At 40.4% G+C, this 19094-nt stretch overlaps 1 protein-coding gene across 3 annotated transcripts in view; it reads left to right on the forward strand.

Annotated features, from left to right (window-relative positions):
- LOC131078969 (DNA gyrase subunit B, chloroplastic/mitochondrial) overlaps positions 1–19094 on the forward strand; it is a 208969-nt gene that overhangs the window by 108659 nt on the left and 81216 nt on the right. For all 3 annotated transcript variants that reach the window (XM_058016827.1, XM_058016828.1, XM_058016829.1), the window contains 2 exons: positions 14059–14154; positions 14385–14513. In XM_058016827.1, the coding sequence (XP_057872810.1) occupies positions 14059–14154; positions 14385–14513 (225 nt within the window). The remainder of the gene's footprint in view (positions 1–14058; positions 14155–14384; positions 14514–19094) is intronic.

The following is a 19094-nucleotide window of genomic DNA, read 5'->3' on the forward strand; positions in this document are numbered from 1 at the left end:
AGTTAAAGTCATTGTCTGAGTTTGTCATTGATGCAAAAGTTGAATTGGAAACAATTGCCTCACAAGGTTAAAAAGCAAAACAAGAAAGAGGCATTCCCGTGAAGCAATCAGGAAAAAGAGAGTCTGCAGATGTACAAAAGAAAACATTATGGAAACGAAGGCAAAATGATTAATATTTTGATGGGTGTACTCACCATTCAGAGACTACATCCAATATCAAATAGGTTAGAAATTTTGTGGCACAAGAGCTTGTTCATAGAGAATAATGTGCCTTCTATGGAGAAGAATGATAAGTGTCAATATGCAACAAAAGAATAAAATTTATAGCATCTATGGCATCATTATTATTAAGACTGATCATTGGTTAAGGAGATATTAAGACAATGATGATTTTTGATAAAACATTAATAATCAGTGCTTTAGATCGTAGTTTTAGGTCTCGTGGACTTGCCACGGACTCGTGAGTCCAGTGGCAGGCTGAGTCGACTCGCCAAGGACTCGCGAGTCGAGTCCTGGTGTCCTTTCGAAGGACTCGCGAGTCTTTCTCTTGGACTCGCGCGACCTAGAAAACATGCCCAACAAGCTAATAAAGTGTTTTTTTAATAACTTTTTTCATTCATTTGGCATTGTTTTTGCAGTTATTTGGCAATTTGTCGTTAACCCTTTTTGCTATGGTTCTGAGGGCTAACCAGGACTTTGCAACGATCTGTGATGGATTTGACCTAGGCAAATTCAGTTTCGGGCACAGTGACGGGAAATTTTTGGTGCAATTTTAGTCAACATCATTTTGGTGCATTTATTTATTCACCTGGATTGCATTTTTTATGAAGGAATTAATTATTCAGGCAAAAATCAAAAGTTTCTAAAGTTAAATTTAATTATTTAACTTAAGGAGTTATTTAATGCTGAAGCTAATGTTTTAAATGGATATGTTAAAAGTACCCCTTCTTTGTAGAGACATAAGGGGAAAATGTTATTTTATTCTATCTCATTTATCCCACATTGATAGTGCTTTTGGATGCGTGCCAAAAAGAAGTGATAAATAGAAGCATTTAATGCTGGAAACTCATCTTGGTAAATGTGCTTTTGAAAGTCTTGAATTTCTGGAGGAATCTGGAAATTGGTATTCAGGCAATAGAGGACGTACACCCTCTCTTGTAGCATTTCTCACGCCTGTGAAAGACCAGGTCTGGGAGATTTCCAAAATTAAGTGTTATTGCTTGGATTGACTGGCAGTGGTAATTACAGAATATTGAGAAGTCAGTGGAGATTATTACAGGTAATCCTTCAATTTTCATCAGTGTTCTAAGTGTTGTGAAATGACTAAGATATAGAGGCAGGTTCAGTGCAAGAAATAATATCTAAACACCTCAAATAGCAGCAAGAAGAATCGTAGTCTTTGGTCAGTTGCTAAACACAACATTGGAAGTTTGCAGCCCACTGCAAACTGGGCGACTAAGGGTTCCAGCATTGGAAAATATGTGGGCGTAGTCTCCTATTCAGCTGGGCATGGAAACTTAAGCTCCTCACTCTAAACGCAGGGAACTGAAACTAATTCGAGAAACAGAGCAGAAGATTATCAGCCGTGGTAAAACGTGGGTGCTGTATCAATTTACACGAGCCGCAAAGAAACTTGGTGCGTGGGAAAAATCTGCATATAGTATTGACAACATTTCCAAGACCAACGTTTGTGTATTGCAGATCTATTGAACAACCGGGAGTCGAATTGCAGTTACACCAGCAGTGAACAAACTCCTGTCTGGTTGCGTGTAGAATGGATGGGTGCTGGGCATAATAGAGTGAGTACACAGCTGTAGCCAAGACTCGTAGAACAGGTTCCCTTCATTTGATCTCCAAACACTCAATATTTGTCATTTCATCATTCATACTCATAGTTTGCGGAGTTTGCGTTTGTCATTTGGAACTAAGAGTCTTTCAAGAGTCCGAGTCCGAGTCCAATTCTTTGGTTTGCTGAGTCCGTGGCGAGCCCGAGTATTAAAATTTTGCTTTAGATTATAGAGCAAGTTCACAATTAATAAACATAGAATCTAATTGAAGTTGATCTCCATCAAAGACAACTCTATTGGCGAAGTATATATTAAAATTTAAATTACAGATTTAAATTCATTTGTTTTGGCCAATTCCTATTACAGTGATCAACAGCAAACTTTAGCCAAAAAATGGACAGCGATCATGGAGAACAATATATGGATACATAATTAATCTTAGAAGCAGCGTATTATATGATTAATATCAGCCGCCATACAAAAAGAATTTGTATAAAATCAATATCAGCATCACCCAAATAAAGCAGCGTGTAAGATAAGATTGAGATTTGGATATGTTTATATTAATCAGTGAGTTCATTATGAGAAGTGATTAGTCAATGGGATATAATACAATTATTAAAGGACAGTGGCAATTAATATAAATCATCAATATTTCTCATTAACAAATGGCAGCAATTCATTATGAAAAGGTGGTGATTGTCAAAGGTTGTGATTATGTTTTCAAAGGCAGCGACTATATAGAAATGGTGTGAACCTTTCAACATAATTGACATAAAGAATAAGACACTTTGAAATTAGTAAGTGTAGACTTTTGAAGATATAAAATGAAATGAGTATGTAGATAGCAGATCTGGTAAATTCAAAGAATATTATTTAAGTGGGAGTGTTGTCTGAGTGAAATACAAAGAAAAATCATTCTTCATAACAAGATCATATGAAGAATTAGGAAGATTATCTTATGCAGATTTGTACGAGGAGGTTGAGTTAAGGCAGATTTGTTAGTGAAAGACATGACCATTCAAATGGTTGTAACCATTTCAAAGGGTTGCATCCATTGATAGAACCATTAAAGAAATAAACACAGATCATTTAAGTGGACTAGAAGTGAGGAATAAAAAGTATATATCATATATACAAATTAAGAAATTGAGAAGAAGCAGATACAAAGCGTGTAATGCAAATATAAAGAAGATATATGCAGATATATATAGGGATCATGTGCAAGAATATATGAAGATTTATAAGGCAGATTTATAATAAGTTTTGTGAGGAGATTTTTCAGTTTTGTGGCAGATTTATCATCACCATTACAGAAGATTGGAGAAGAGAATTACAACAGAATTTAGAGGAGAAATTGAATGAGGGGTTGGGACCTCTAGTGTGTTTGTGCTCACAAACAAATGAGGGGGGGGGGGTGGTGCCTCTAGTGGGTTGGTGCTCACAAATCAAATGAGGGGTTGGTGTCTACAAAGTTTGTAAGAATATTCTATATCAAAAACAATATTTTTGCTGTGGTTTTCTCCCGCAACGGTTCCCAAATTAATCTCTTGTTTTACTTGTATTGTGTAATTGTTGCATCATATGCTGCTGAATTTGTGCAATTGATACGCTTATGCTATTAAGTTTTAAAAGGTAGAAATTGTTGTTATATTGATTCAGTCCCCCTCTTCCTCCCCACCCCTCCCCCTCTTGTTGGTATGATTGTGTGCTAATTATCATATCCATATTCTAAACCATAGATGGACTATTTCCAAAAAACTTGACAAGTTTTATAAAAGTGGCAATTTTTTTTTGCTGGTGAGTAAACTTGCCATTAACTCGCCAAAAAAGTCACCTGAGTTTTTCACAAAAACTAGGTGAGTCCAAGTTAAAAACTTGCCTGCACTGGTAAAAAAGGCCATTTCATTTTTATTTTTGTTGCTCAAGAGGAAAAATAGCCTGCCAAGCTTCGCCAAGGTCATTTGCAGCAATTTAATCTTTGGTTGTGCGCAAGGAAGTTAGAGGAAACACCAGCTGGTCCAATTGATTTGGATGATATAGATCCTTACAGTGATTGGACATTGTAGTAGTAGCCTCCATTGTTTACTGAGGATGACATCTATTATTTGGAGAGGCAAGCTATGGAGGAGAGGGGGGTGGATTTGGATTCACACTGGTTGACATTGAGGAGAACGAGGAGGAGTAGTCATTGCTAGTTGCAGCAATAGTTAGTGCTACAACCAGGATGGAGGTCAAGCCACAATGAGTCGTGTTGAGCGAGGAGGCATAGCCACAATGGACTCCTAGGACCAGATGCTCTAGTTCTATCTCTCCCTTTGTTTTTACTAGAGCTGGGAAGAGGAAGATGTAATCTGTTTTGATGTTGTATTTACTTATAGTTTTACAAAATCAATTTGCTATTTTAATTTTGCTTCAGACTATCAGGCTACCAGCTACCAACATTCGATATGAGGATGTGATTTTGTACCCAATTTGCATTTAAATCAATCATATATATCTAGACTCAGCTTGTTTTCATTTATTGACTCATTGGATGCATCTTTTTATTGAATTTTGCAAAACAAAATGCATTTCTAATTAATTTAAGCAAACTTTTAAGTTGCCGGGGTTTTTTTGGGGCCTTGGCGAGTTATTTCTGTTTGTGAGTAGTTCAACTTAAACACTTTATTCGGTATGTCCTTTTTATTCCCTGCTATGTGAAGGTGCATAACCTTGTATATTCAAACCAACATATAGGTACGTTTTGAAAACTGGAATAGGGGTACACTTCATAGTGGGTATGGTTTGTAGCAAGATAATTACTCAGTCTTTATAATATCTTTTAACTCAGGACCTTAGGGAAATCCGCTTGGTCTTGTAGAACCAAAAGTGAAGAATGTCTTACATGTGTCAATAATTGGTTCTTAGTTGCCTAACTTGAACATAGGTTTTGTGATCCTCTTCCCAAGTTTGATGCCCTTCGTGTCTGAGAGACTATCCTACCTTAGGAATTGTGGTTCTACAACTCAGATCACCAATAGATAGGATGTAAACAGTTTTATAGAAAGGTGTTAGGTGGATACAAATTTGAGGTAGCTTCCTTGACAAATGCATATCAGGCACAAGCCACTTACAATTATGAACTACATTCTTATTAACAATCATAGACATTAACTCAAAGAGAATTCATCAAGTGTTTTCTTCTGTCTAAAATATCTCTCTTTGTAAAATTCCTTACTTAGGACTGACTACGAATGAATGTATTTGCCCTGATTATATACAAATGTAGTATTTTAATGTAACTGGTTGCACATGTATGTAAAATTCCTTACTTAGGTCTGACTACGTAGGAATGTATTTGCCCAAATTATATACAATGTAGCATTTAATGTAACTGGTTGCACATGTATGTAATTCCAGTTTAGCTTTTTGTAGCATTTACCTATAACCTTTAAGTAACATATAATGGAGTATTTTGTGGTGCACCTGTTAATTTGCTGATGCTGACTGGGCCTACCCCCGTGATTGTTGACCTGTTAAGTTGCTGAAGCTGACTGTGCCTACTTCCGTGACTGCTTGCTATCGGGAAGTCTCCGAGCACCCTCTGTGAATATAATCGCTGACATTCCCTGTGAATGTAACGGCAGATAGAATCTGTAACAACGCTTAAATGTTCGGCTTCCGGTGTGTATTGACAACTTGTATCATATCTCGTCCCCTTTACGATTTCCACTATACTTCTCCCGTGCAACACAGTAACTCCATGGATGCACGCAGATTCCAATACATTATTGATGCATGAATACGTCTGGATCACTCCCGATATTGGGTTTGTTAATCCACACGAACGGTAAAAGGCTGGTAGAGTGTGCTTCACCCGATATCGGGTCTTCGAGAATTAAATGGCATTTTGCGCGGTTTCAGAATACGACGGAGTAGATAAGAGTTTACGCGCTTCTGCACCAACTACTGCTTCCCTATTGTTTAATGATGGATGTTACACATTGTTGACGGGAATAATCATTATGTTATGTTGGTATATTATGTTTATGTTGTCGTCGGTAATAATGAGTTACGGCGGTCAGTTAGTTAGCCGACGGGTAGGTAGTTGGAGTTGCGACGGTTGTGTCGCACCCCTTTGGCTGTCATATATTGTACCACCTCCGGGTGTTGGAGGACATGGAATGTTGACGATAGATTATAATATGAACATCTTTTGACATTAATGGAAAGCTACATCCTTTGTAATTGCATTGTGCATTGCTATTTAGTTTCTATATTCTTCCTGTTTACCCAGTGAGGTAAACATTTGGCGCCGTTGCCGAAATTATTTCGGGAGGGACGGGAATATACTACATGGCACAGGGATAATGGGACAACCATTGCCCGAGGGGATGAGCAGTAACCCTGACGAGGATCACCAAGAACTGTTCGAAGGAGAACGAGCACTCACAAAAGATTTCTCTTGCATCCTTCAAGCGGCCATCGAAACACACGTACGGAGGGAAGCCACCATTGAGGCTGTTCCAGAGGATGCTGTGTGGAGCGCGCTTGGTGTAAGCCCGGCGGTGAATCAGTTAATGAGCGATTTGCCTAACATCTGGCTCAAGCATTTTTGGCTCTTCAAAACCGCAGAGAAGACACCTACCGTGAGAACCGACGACAGCAAATCTTACGAGAATTTCATGAGCGCCAGGATGACGGACGTAGGGAAGACCGACGAAGGACAAATAATCCTTAAATTGTGAAGGGAGAGAAATAAAGAACACTGTTAGAAGTAGAAGAATTATGTTGATTGTATACAAAAGAATGAATTAATAAAGACGTGTTGTGTTTTGGTTTATGTGTTGTGAAACATGAAATTGTACCACAATTAATGCCCAATTTACTGAATAAAGACAGAAATAAGAAATTAGAAACCGACGAGTGGGAGGCTGCGCAGAAGGCTTTGATTCTGGAACAACGTGTAGAACGTAGACGGAGGCTGAGGCAACTTGCCGAAGGGTGACCTGCCGAAGGGTTGCCCGAAGGGAACCAAGGAGGTGTCACGGAAGGTGCAGAAGCCGAGGGGAATTTCTACGCGTCACCAGACTACTGTAGAGCGAGAAGCCTCGAAGAGTTTCTGGAGGAAACTAGGTTACGGAGAGAACTAGTTGAAGAGACTCGAGATCGGTTCAAAAACTTATCTCGCACGCCACAAAGGGAGGATCACCGAAGGGAGCCGAGCACGGGTGACGGCGAAGGGGAAGCTAACCGCACGGTAGTCGCTCTCATGCCACAAAGGGAGGATCACCGAAGGGAGCCGGGCACGAGTGACGACGGCGAAGGGGAAGCTAACCGCACGGTAGGTACAAGGCAGAACACCGTACCTTTGGTCACCACCACTAAAGACATCAGCGGCATCGGAGGGAGCAGCGCCGGAGGGCAGACACGGCCACAACCACCTCCAAGTGGACGACTTCCATCAATGACGACCAAACAGAAGTTGCCCAAATTCAACGGGGATAGCAAAGATGATCCCGCACGGCATTGCCGTACCTGCGAAACCATCTGGACAGCCAACGGGGTGACTGACCAGGATGAATGGATGAAGTAGTTCCCCGCCACACTGAGAGGAGTGGCTATTGACTGGTATTCAGACTTGGATAAAACCGGGGTAACTACGTGGGATGAATTGAAGAAAGCATTCGAGAAGGAATTTCGGCTTCTCCGAGATGATAATGAGATAGTCTCGGAAATCTATGGAACAAAGCAAGGAAAGAAGGAGACCGTACGGGCATATGGCCGCCGGTTGAAGGAATTAGTCGGAAAGATGGAAAGCCAACCGGCTGATGGCTTGAAGAAGCGGTGGTTTGTCGAGGGTCTGAACCCTAAGCTACAACGAAAGATGAAAATTGTGCCTCCGACATCCTACGATGATGCATACAATCGGGCCATGGACTTGGAAAGTGAAAATAAGACGGCCAAAAAGAAGAAGAATAGATCTTCGTCATCCTCTGAAGATGATACGTCGGAAGAAGAGAGTAGCAGTGATGAGAAGTCGAAGAAGAAAGTCACGGCCCTTCAGAAGGATATGGAACGAATGTTAAAAGAGTTTAAGACAATGAAGGGGACCACAGGCAAGGATGATGAATTGTGGTGCACGGATTGTAAGGAGAGCGGCCACACAAAGGGTGTCTGTCCCAAGAAGGCATTCTGTGACATCTGCCAGATCATGGGACATTCTACGAAGGAATGCCCATACAATCTGAAGGCACGTAACCAGCAAGTGCTCTTTGCCCAGGAGCAGCCCTCCACATCGGATTCAAACAATAATGCATCTTCCGGAGGCTACCGAGGAAACCGACAAGGCGGACGGGGGAATAATAATAATTCCACTAGAAACAGGGTCCAATACGATGCGAAGGGACGCCCGATTATCCAATGTAGGGCCTGTAATCAGTGGGGGCACTTCGCCCGTGATTGCACGAAGGAAGCCACCCCTCAGCACCTCTGCCATTGGTGTGGGCCAGGCGACCATGAGGACGCAAATTGCCCACAGGCAGGGGTTAATCTCCTCAACATTGAGAAGGCTGAGAAGACTGGTGAGAAAGAAGTACTGGCGATCACCCGCGCCCAGATGAAAAAAGCCACTTATCCCGACCCCCGTATGGAGAAGGAGAGATTACGGGAGGCAAAGGCCAATATTGAACGTGAGATGACGACCGAACGACGGGACAACGAGGTGGCGAGTACATCATTCCGTACGGAAGCGGAAAATAACATCATTGAGCAAATCTTGCAGATAGAGGTGCCGATAAAGGTAAAAGACCTTCTAGACTCTATGCCACAATTGAGGACTGCCATCCTCACCAATGTGCAAAGCACCGCATCGTCGAGTGCACCACAAGTAGGGGTTCCCGCCACCGCTACGAAGAGTACACCACAGGTGGAGGTTTCCGTCAGCCCTTCGACTGACCCGATGTTACTAGCCGTGAGCAGTGGTAGACACCCAGCTGTGGTAGAAATGGGTATCCGTGGGACCATTCTGAAGGACACCATTGTGGACGGTGGATCTGGGGTGAATGTACTACCAGAAGAAACATGGAAGCGGCTGGGGAAGCCCACCCTGTGGCCACCCACATTCAACCTGGTGGGAGCGGACCAACACGGCATTAAGCCACTCGGCCTGTTGATGGCCCAGCAAGTGACAATTGGTACGCAACCATTCTTGTTAGATTTTGTGGTTATTCCCTCGAAGAAGAAAGGCTATGATGCCATCTTGGGGAGAGTGTGGTTGATCAACGCAAGGGTAAACCACAACTGGAAGAAAAATACACTTTCCATGGAGAAGGGAGGGCGAAAATATACCATTGACCTACACACCCAAAATGTCGGCGAACAGCTCGCCTCTTCCGACTCGGAGGACTCTAATAAAGGGGAAGGGGGTCCCGATGAAAGTAAGGGCAAGAACGCGATGGAGCCGAACAGTGAAGGGGTGCTAGAATTGGAGGGATGTTCTGAAGATGAGGTATGCTCGACTAACGGGCTCTTCCACTGGCAAATGGAGGATTAAGAAATGTTCCAAAGCTGCAGGCTCGAAGTAGAGGAACCAGAGCAACCAACAGAGGTGTACCTGCCGGAATACAGAGAATATTGGAAGGGAGACGCCCCAAACCCTAGCGGCATAAATAATCCGAAGAGTGTCGGCAACGATTGGAACCCTGTATGGAAGACCGCAGTCTTCAAAATCTTTATTATCCTTCTTCTTATGTACGGGAAGGAGGTCGTGGTCCCTATAGAATTTGTGGTTCTAGGTCTTCTGATGGCCATTGAAAATAGACTTGCCACCAACGGGCCCAAATTGAAACCATACCACGCGAAGCGCGCAGGGGACCCGAGAGGCCGGACGGACACCCGAGAGCTTGAAGGGGGACCCGAGAGGATGGAAGGGGACCTAAGAGGCCGGGCAAGCAACTCGAGAGGCATGGGACAAAAGCAGGAGACTTTTGGGTGAGAAAAACCGAGAAGGATGAAGGGCGATCCCAGAGACAGGGGACCCGAGCCGAAGACTCTCTAGACAACAAAAAAAATAAAAAAATCGCACGGTCGTACGATACCGACCGTACGGTCAAAAAAAAAAAAGAAAAAAAAGAAAAAAAAAGAAGGGGAAAATGGCCACTGTACGGTGGGGCCAAGGTGACAAGGTGACACCACCGTGCGGTGGAATCACCGTGTGGTGACACCACCGTGCGGTGGACGGTGCACCACCGTGCGGTGGAATCACTGACGGTGACACCACCGTGTGGTGGAACCATTGTGCGGTGGGACCACCGTGCGGTGGGAGCCACCTAAGGCCGCGCAAGGATATAAAACGCCGCACACTGCTGAGGAAAGGAAGAAGCGACCACACCGCACAGCCGACCTTGGCAATAAAACCCCGCGGAGGAAAAAGACACCGAACACGACCGAAGGCACATCAGTGCACAGCCAGGGAAAGGGACGCACCGCACGGCCGGATCAATACACATAGCCCACGAGCTACCGTAGGGAGTGAAGCGGATGGATGGGGTCGAGGGTTCTTACAGATTGATCCGCCGCTTAGGGAGAGCGGGATTTCGCACAATTCCACACAGCCACGTAAGGGCAAAACGATCGCCACAGGTAGACCAAGCAGCCACACGATTGGAGGTGGTATGGCGGGACATTACAGTGCCTAAAAAAAAAAAAAACGACGACGGATTGAAAAATGATTCGATGACATCTGGAGCCTAGACACTGAAAATATTGGAGTGTAGAAGAAGGGTTTTGACATCATACAATATCACAGAAATGATGCGCGCCATGGACTTTCGTGGGGTTCTGAAGGTTGTAAATTGGTGTTGGCGGCGGGGGCGCTACCCCTCGACCCCGCCCTGTACTGCGACAGGGAGCACACCTGGGGCGCTGTCCCAGGACCCCGCGAGGGGCGCTGCCCCTCGACCTGGCTGGGGCGCTGCCCCAAACCCCGCGAGGGGCGCTGCCCCTCGACCCCGCTGGGGGCGTTGCCCCCAGACCCCCAGTTTATTTTGAGCTACAGAAGACCACGGGAAGTGTTGTGGTTGTCCGTCTTGTGAGAAAGAAGCCTGCAGCTAAGCATTGGCGGGGAAGAAATAAGCCGTAGAGGGAGATGGATTTGGAGGTTGCGAACAAACAGAGTTTGAGGGAAGGCATTGCAGGTCCGCACAGTTGTATGACACCTGTTTGTTCGAGGGAAGGCATTGCAGGTCCGCACAGTTGTATGACACCAAGGAGTTATTCAGTTCAGTTTTTAGCCTTTAGGGAGTGTGATGGAGGATTTCAGGTGTCTCCTAGTATCTGTGCCAGCGGATTGTGGCCACCTCCAGGCATGACTGGTACGCTTTGAGGAACTCGGACTATGTCTCGGCGGGACGTGAGGTTGCCGTGGTGGATGCATAGAGGGCTCGGGAGGAGCTGACCACCAGGTTGGAGGCACTAGTCGCGTGAGACCTAGTTCAGCGTACCCAGGAGTTGGATGCCGGGAGAGCAGCACGGGTGGCTATCGAGGACAAATTGGCTAGGGAGACAATATCAATTGAGTAGCAGTTGGTGGAAGCTGAGACTGAAAAACGTGTTTTGTAGACAAGTTTGGGTTAGGCACAGGAGGACTGTGATGGCAAAGGAAGCAATATTGGTGAAATCCGCACTTGAGCATCGGCTGGTAGCAGAAAAGGTTTTCAGGCGAGGACGCAGCAAGTGTATAAGATCTGGGCCCGACTAGCGTCAGTAGTTCCTGCCGTTCATCTCTATTTTGTATTAAGTCGTCGGAGTCGACTTCTTTTCTTGGGGGGGATGATGTTGACGGGAATAATCATTATGTTATGTTGGTATATTATGTTTATGTTGTCGTCGGTAATAATGAGTTACGACGGTCAGTTAGTTAGCCGACGGGTAGGTAGTTGGAGTTGCGACGGTTGTGTCGCACCCCTTCGGCTGTCATATATTGTACCACCTCTGGGTGTTGGAGGACATGGAATGTTGACGACAGATTATAATATGAACATCTTTTGACATTAATGGAAAGCTACATCCTTTGTAATTGCATTGTGCATTGCTATTTAGTTTCTGTATTCTTCCTGTTTACCCAGTGAGGTAAACACACATCCTTGCACAAAAACATGGTTCTCCTCATGATGTTTTGACGGCTCACCGATCTGGCAAACACAACCTCCTGCAAGGTTTCTACCTGGGTTACAATACCTCTTGGTTCCAATAGTCCAGATGCAGGCTGGCGAAAGGAAACATTAGCTATGTTTGATCTCACGCAGATGATCAAATACTTAACTCCGCAATGTGTTTTTATTTCATCTCCCCCCCTCCATCGCAAATGTCCATTCTTTTATTACCACCGAAGTGGTTATAAGTCCCGTAATAGTTACGGCTAGTTACGCTTAAGTAGCAAATATGTAATTAAAAGAATATGCCTTTGTAAATATTAATCATTGATATAGATGAATGGGAAATTCATATAAAGTAATTAATATTTTTATATATATTCGTTAATCACGTACAAGGGGACATGACACTCTTTACCACCAAATTTACCTTACCTAACATGATTGGATGTGAATAGTTCTACAGAAAGATGTTGGTTGGATGGTTAGAAAAATTTGAGGTAGCTTCCTTGCAAAATGCATGTTAGGTGCAAGGCACTTACAATTTCTGATACTGCAGAGCATTTCACATGCTTGGGATGTAATGTCCCCTTAAGTAAGTTCTTATGATTATGGAACTATTTACTTATAAATCAATTGCAAGAGACTTCTTTCTAATTAAAACCTCTACTGATGAAATACTTTAGAAGAATTAGATTGTTTACACCACTTGCATCATTATGATAATCTTAATCAATATGTAAAATTCAAATTTTATATTGATTTAATGGATATCTCTGTTAATTCATATAACGTCAGTCGTACAATTTCATAATTCCGATACATTGATTACATGTTAACTATTAGCATGTATGTTAACAATCAATAATAAAATCTAAACCAAATTATGATGTTTGACCGGTCACACCCTTTCATGTTAATGGGCCATGATAAGCGATTCATAATCACGTTCCTCACGATCAGCGATGATCTTAAATTGTTATCGGGCTATGTTATTAACGGGCTGTTAATGGGTGATAAGTGGCACGTAGGGAAGAGATGTGTCTTCCCATGTGGGAAGACATATCTCTTCACTACTTAACCCTTCTTCCACATATATATAACACACATACAATAAGGAGGAACACGATACGGAAATCGATAAGTGTTGTGCTTCCTTTCATTCGCACTACTGGAGTTCAAATTTAATTACAGACTATATCTTCATCTCTTCTATCTTCTTGATCACAGAATTTAAATAAACTTAACAATCTCTGATATGAATACTATACTTCGATCTGCAATATATAAACTTTGTCACTTTGATGTTATGGAGGTATCTTGCTGTTATTGATATAGCTCTATGAATTATGAGAATGATCTCCTTCTTCTGCTTATTGGATGTAGTTTGACATCACAATAGCAGCAGAGTCATTAGAATTTTACACAAGTTTTTTATTGATCTTAACACGGCTACAGCATGCACTCATATTTGAAGCATTTCTGTGTTTAGTTTCATCGATGAATGATACATATTGTATTTGATTTTAGTTTCATCTATGAATGAATGTTTGGAGTTATTTCAAAGATTAATGCATTGTTGGCATCAAAGCAGGAATTAGGGAGGGAATAGTATGACCATTGAAGCTCAATGAAATGAGATGCTGCTAGCATGTTATCATAATGTGGCTGGAAGATGCTTTTTCATAATGTTGATCGAAATCTCTTTACAAAACTACACTACTGTTTTATGTCATTATGCATCCTAGTAATACTTATGGAGCTTTGAAATTAATAAAGGATGATCCATGCTCTTTGTTCTTTATCATGTGAATTTCTAACACAAATATCTGATTGGAGAAATGCTGAATGTGTTTGCTTTGTTGCACTCTATTTTCTATTTAATGCTCTGGCATGCCTGAAACAATCTTTTTGTCTGTGACGCTTTGTGAGCTGCAATAGTGTGGTAGTTATTTTGGGCTGTTTTCAGTTGGGGAGCAATACTAAAAAGTCTTGATGCTGTTTGTTGGGTGTTAACTACTATTTCAGTTGATTGAAAGTGCTTTCTGTGATGTTAAGGAAGGAAGAATTGCTAATCTAATTTGATTGTAAGCATTTTTCTAGTAAAAATTGGTGTGATTCATTTTTGAAAGCAGGAGAATGAGGGTCTCGGTGGCGAGCATGTTAGGGAAGGTTTGACTGCTATAGTTTCAGTTAAAATATCTGATCCAGAGTTTGAAGGTCAAACAAAAGTAAGTCATTTGTATTTAAGATTGTATTCTTCAGATTATTGTTGCCAACTTATGCAGCATATCTTACATTTCTTGATTATTGTGCAATACTCTCTTTTGCTGAAATTCTTTTTTTTTTTGTAAAAAGGTTTTGTCAATCTTCCTTATGTTCACTTTTGCATTCATTTTTGACTTTCTTGATTTGAAAATATAATTGTGATCCTAATAAGTTTTGTAATTGATGTTGAAAGACACGGTTAGGAAACCCAGAGGTTAGGAAGGTTGTGGATCAAGCTGTTCAGCAGTACTTCACAGAGTTCCTAGAATACAATCCCGAAGTTCTTAATTCAATTCTTTTGAAGGCTCTTAATGCTTTTAAGGTATTCTGGAACTGAACTTGTGTGTAATTAAGTTATTGCATATTGTATGATGTTTAAGGAATTTTTATTTAAATATAGATTGTCTTTTCCTATTGATTTCATGTAAGTGCAGTTGTAGAGTTCATTCTTTATGGTTTTCAGAATGTTAGTAATACTCCATGGCTAAAAAAGGCCTAGACAGGTAAGTCATTAATGTTTTCAATGTGATTCATATTATAGTTGAAAAGAATAAACTTTTAACACTACTCTTAATTAAACACACTGAAAATCATTTATATTACATTGCTCATATGAGAGGAAGTGTGGATTGGACTGGACATACACCAACTCCTTTATCTTCTGGCTGCTAGTTAGTTACACTTAGCTGAGTGGATAAATCAGTATATCCTCTAATATTTCTCAAGTGAAAAGAATCTTGAAACTTGTTGATATTTGAGACGAAGTCAATATTTATAAAATTATAATTGCCAAAGTAAATTAAGAATTAAAAAAATGAAAAATTTACTTGTGATGGAACTTTAATAGCAAGAGGCTGCAAGTAAATAGATTCATGGCCATGAAGGTACCTCCACGTTTGGGCATCCTTGTAGTTGTTGGGAAGAGATCTTTAAGGCAATGACCCCTAGAAGCTGTAAAAATTCCAAAATCATCCATAACTATGACCTCTACATCTATATCAAGGGAGAATCTAGTGACTGCTGTCTTGCACAATTTACCAACTTAAACATCTTTCTAAGGTGACACCTTCCTAAGCAAAGAAAATATTTTCATGCCATAAGAGTTAGTAGTCAAAGCAAATGCTAGGAGATGCAATGGGGTGTTCATCTTGTTCGAGTGGTCAATTATAATTTTTGCACATGCTTGAAAAATGTTCTACATGGCTATTTCACCTTAGTTGCTATTATGTTCCTTATTTTATCTAGCATGAAGTGAATGGTGTCATATATCATGCTAAAAAATAGCTGATTTATCGAGAGAACTTGATCATACCAATGGTGGCTTTAGGGAAACTTAACATTTATTCCATAGGAGCCCTTCCAATCATTGTCTAGGGCCTGGTTCTTTGACCTTTTGGACCCCCTATATTAGATTGCCTCTACACACTCGAAAGGTTGTTGATTCCCATGATGCTTAGTGCTTCTTAGACCCACACATTTCATCTTAATACGATTGTGTGAGCCTAATTGAGTCTCTATAACATAATATAGAGTTAAAAAAAATTTAAAACAAGAAACATAAAATAATCTACTTAATTTTAAAAATTTAAAACATAAAGTAGATTATCAAAATGTATGATGAAAGATACTAATGAAGATTTGAAAACTTAAGTAAATTAAAGATTAAAATATTGAAATTTTATAAAGTTATTTTAAACAAGTGTAACTTGGAGGACCTAATGATGGCTTGTAACATATTATAATTAGTAACAAACATTTGAATATCAGGAGCTTTAGTATAGAATTTTTGTCAACCTCTTGATTCGTGTGCCATGTTGGATTATCAGGTTGAGTAAATGGATGCCACATGATGTCCAAAATATTTGTCATCATCTCACTTTAACCAACAGGCTTTATACATCGAAATTTTTAGCATTCTTCAAAATGAAGTGACAATGCTTGGATGTACCACCACCTGAATGGATTTTGAAGATGTTTGTGATGAAGTTTATATCCTTGACTTGCTTGTCTAATCAACCTCAGTGTTGAGATTTGATGAGTCTCAATGAGGAGTTGTAGATCCAAGTCCAAGTTAGTTTTGGTGAGTTTGTAGCCTTGATTCATATATTTGACGAAATCTAATGGTGGAGACTAGTGAGTGTGCCGAAACCTGGGAGTCTTGATTTTCAAAGTTGGTTGAATCTTTGGATAACACAAAATCAACTTGGAATCTTAAAAAACCATCAAATTTTTTTTTGGGGTCTATTTTTTTAAATTGTTGAGTTTGTGTTATGTTTTTGCATTGAATCTGTGTTTAAGGCAAAAAGGAGTTATTGAGTTTGTGCTAAGTCTTAATCTCAACACTACAATCAACTACAATAGAAAACATTGATCTTGGGGGGCGTATTGTAGTAGTACGATTTGTTTTTGTAGTTGTTCTATCCATAAGAATTTATGGACATCCTTGTTTCACCCCATGAATCCCTAGTTTGCTAAAATGAAGTATCTAAAAACTTTCTTTTTGTAGTTAATGAGGTGATGTATAATTTTTTACAACTTTGACCTATATAACATGTAGGTACCTTATTACCCCCTTGAACATTTTGTGCTAGTATGGTGAGATCTTATATGGGAAAGGAAGCCCATGGAAATAAATACATTACATAATGAGCTCATCAATATTGTACTTTGTCTCATTCTGAAATCTCCTTGTTAATGAGATTGCATCCTCCCTCTATTGTAAGAAAGAAAGGGGCTATCATCTTCTTCTAGCGATAATGTCATTAGAGTATGGTCTTGCACGTAGCGTATAAGGTCTTTTCTTGGTCAAAAGATGATACTTTTGATTTATATTTTATTGTTGCATTGTTTAAATCTTGTTCCTCTTTGTTATTAGCAAGTATTTATTACTTTGACAATCTTTTTCTTGTTTGCCATCTACAAGCGAGGATTCCTAGGTTGGGAAACATAACGACCCTTGTACTAATTTTTGCACTTGTTACAATGTCAATGTTACTTTGACAATCTTTTTCTTGTTTACCATCTACAAGCTAGGATTCCATTGTTGGGAAACATAACCCTTGTACTAATTTTTGCACTTGTTACAATGTCAAAGTTATCCCCATCATTAAATAAGATGCTCAATAATTGCCATATTTTGCCAAATGGGTGAAAACTAATGAAATTTGAAATGTTTAGCCAAGCCTTGGCCTAGAGGTCCTTCCCAGTCTACACTTTACATGTATCTACACACATTAAATAAGAAAATAAAAATAATGTAACCAAAATCTTCTTTTTTTTTTTGAAGAAATGAACAAGAGCTTGAAAACAATAACAAATTTTTCAATAAACGTTGATGAAGCTTATATAGAAATTTATAAAATAGCTTACAAAAACAAAAATATACATGAATGAAGATTCTCCTTGATCTTCTTGGCACCTGTCTAATACTGCTTGGGACATATGAGTGGTGAGGACATAGTGTTTGAGTACAAAATGATTTATAGCCCTAAGAAATGAGTAGAAGTGGAGTTCTAGGTGAGTTAGGATATTTTTGCTTTAGTTTTTTGTGTTGTTAGTGACCCTTTGGAGTTAGTTCGGGTTTCTATTTTATTTGTTAATAGAAACATATTTTTGGTCATAGGAAGGTTCTCTTTGGTATGCCTCGAACATGTGGATTTGTCCTGGGTATGTCTAGACATACTTTGATATAATCCATAGGCTTGGGGCAAAACCTTGACTAAACTTGGATGGGGATCACTACCTAATCTAGATTTGTCTTTGATTGGCTAGGCTTATTGCAGAACCTATTAATAGGGTAATTTAATCTTTTCTATGCTCCTAAAGACTTTGTATAGGTCATATTTGCTTGTATTATTTTATTAAGACATTCCTTTACTTTATTGAACCTTCATTAAGTGATTTTCATAGTGAGAACTGTTTACCGCTACAACTGATAAATTAAATACAGGAAATAATAATGTACATGACAATGCATACCAGATACAACAGTAAAATATATCTTTATTTGCACATGCAATTATTACAGAGAAGAGGACCAGAGATGGTCGGCCAAGGATTACAATAAATTCGACTATACCATACTACTTTCCTTGGTTGTACACAACACATTTAAAGAACCGAACAGTTGCTGAGAGGAACACAACTGTCAAGCAACTGACACATTAACTACCCGAGAGTGACAACCCACTTAATACAAACAATTAATATATTGGCAGATAACAAATATTATCAAATATAACCATAAGCATTTTATGCCAAAAAGAAAAAGTAGTCTTCCAGACGACAAGTAAACATCAAGTAATATCCAGAAAGACTAATGCTAGACACTAACTTGGACTGGACAATGCCAACATGTAGTGTACCCACCAAATCTAATGAGGGTTTTGGGGTAGTGCCCCCAGCGGAGTCAAGGGGCAGCGCCCCTTGTGGGGTTGAGGGGTAACACGCGGGGAACTCCATGGCGCACATCATTTTTCTGATCTTTTAAGATGCCAAAAGCAATATTGATGAAGTCAGAAAATCGAGACTTTGCAGTGTTAAACCATGACTCAAGTGGCATTTCCACAGACGGCTTGCAACTTTTATTCACCCGTGGCCTTGACTCATTCCTCACGTATGGCTTGCTCTTGTACGGTAGAGGTTGTACGGTTAGACTCTCCTGACGTACTGAATCTCTAGCTTGTTTCTTTGTATGGTGTTCTTGTTCGTACGATATATTTCCATACGACTTGGTGACCTCTTGTGTGTACAGCTTTGCTTCCTGCCTTGGTCGTGTAGTGTATGGATGGTGATGCCCGTACGGTGTGTTCCTCTCTTCTTTGTATGGTATCTTGGCAAACTTCCCTTCATGCATCTCACTGTGCCGAGTGTGCAACCCGAACAAACCTGAATGCAACTTGTA

This window comes from Cryptomeria japonica, chromosome 8, assembly GCF_030272615.1.
Source record: "Cryptomeria japonica chromosome 8, Sugi_1.0, whole genome shotgun sequence".
Classification (NCBI taxonomy): Eukaryota; Viridiplantae; Streptophyta; class Pinopsida; order Cupressales; family Cupressaceae; genus Cryptomeria; species Cryptomeria japonica.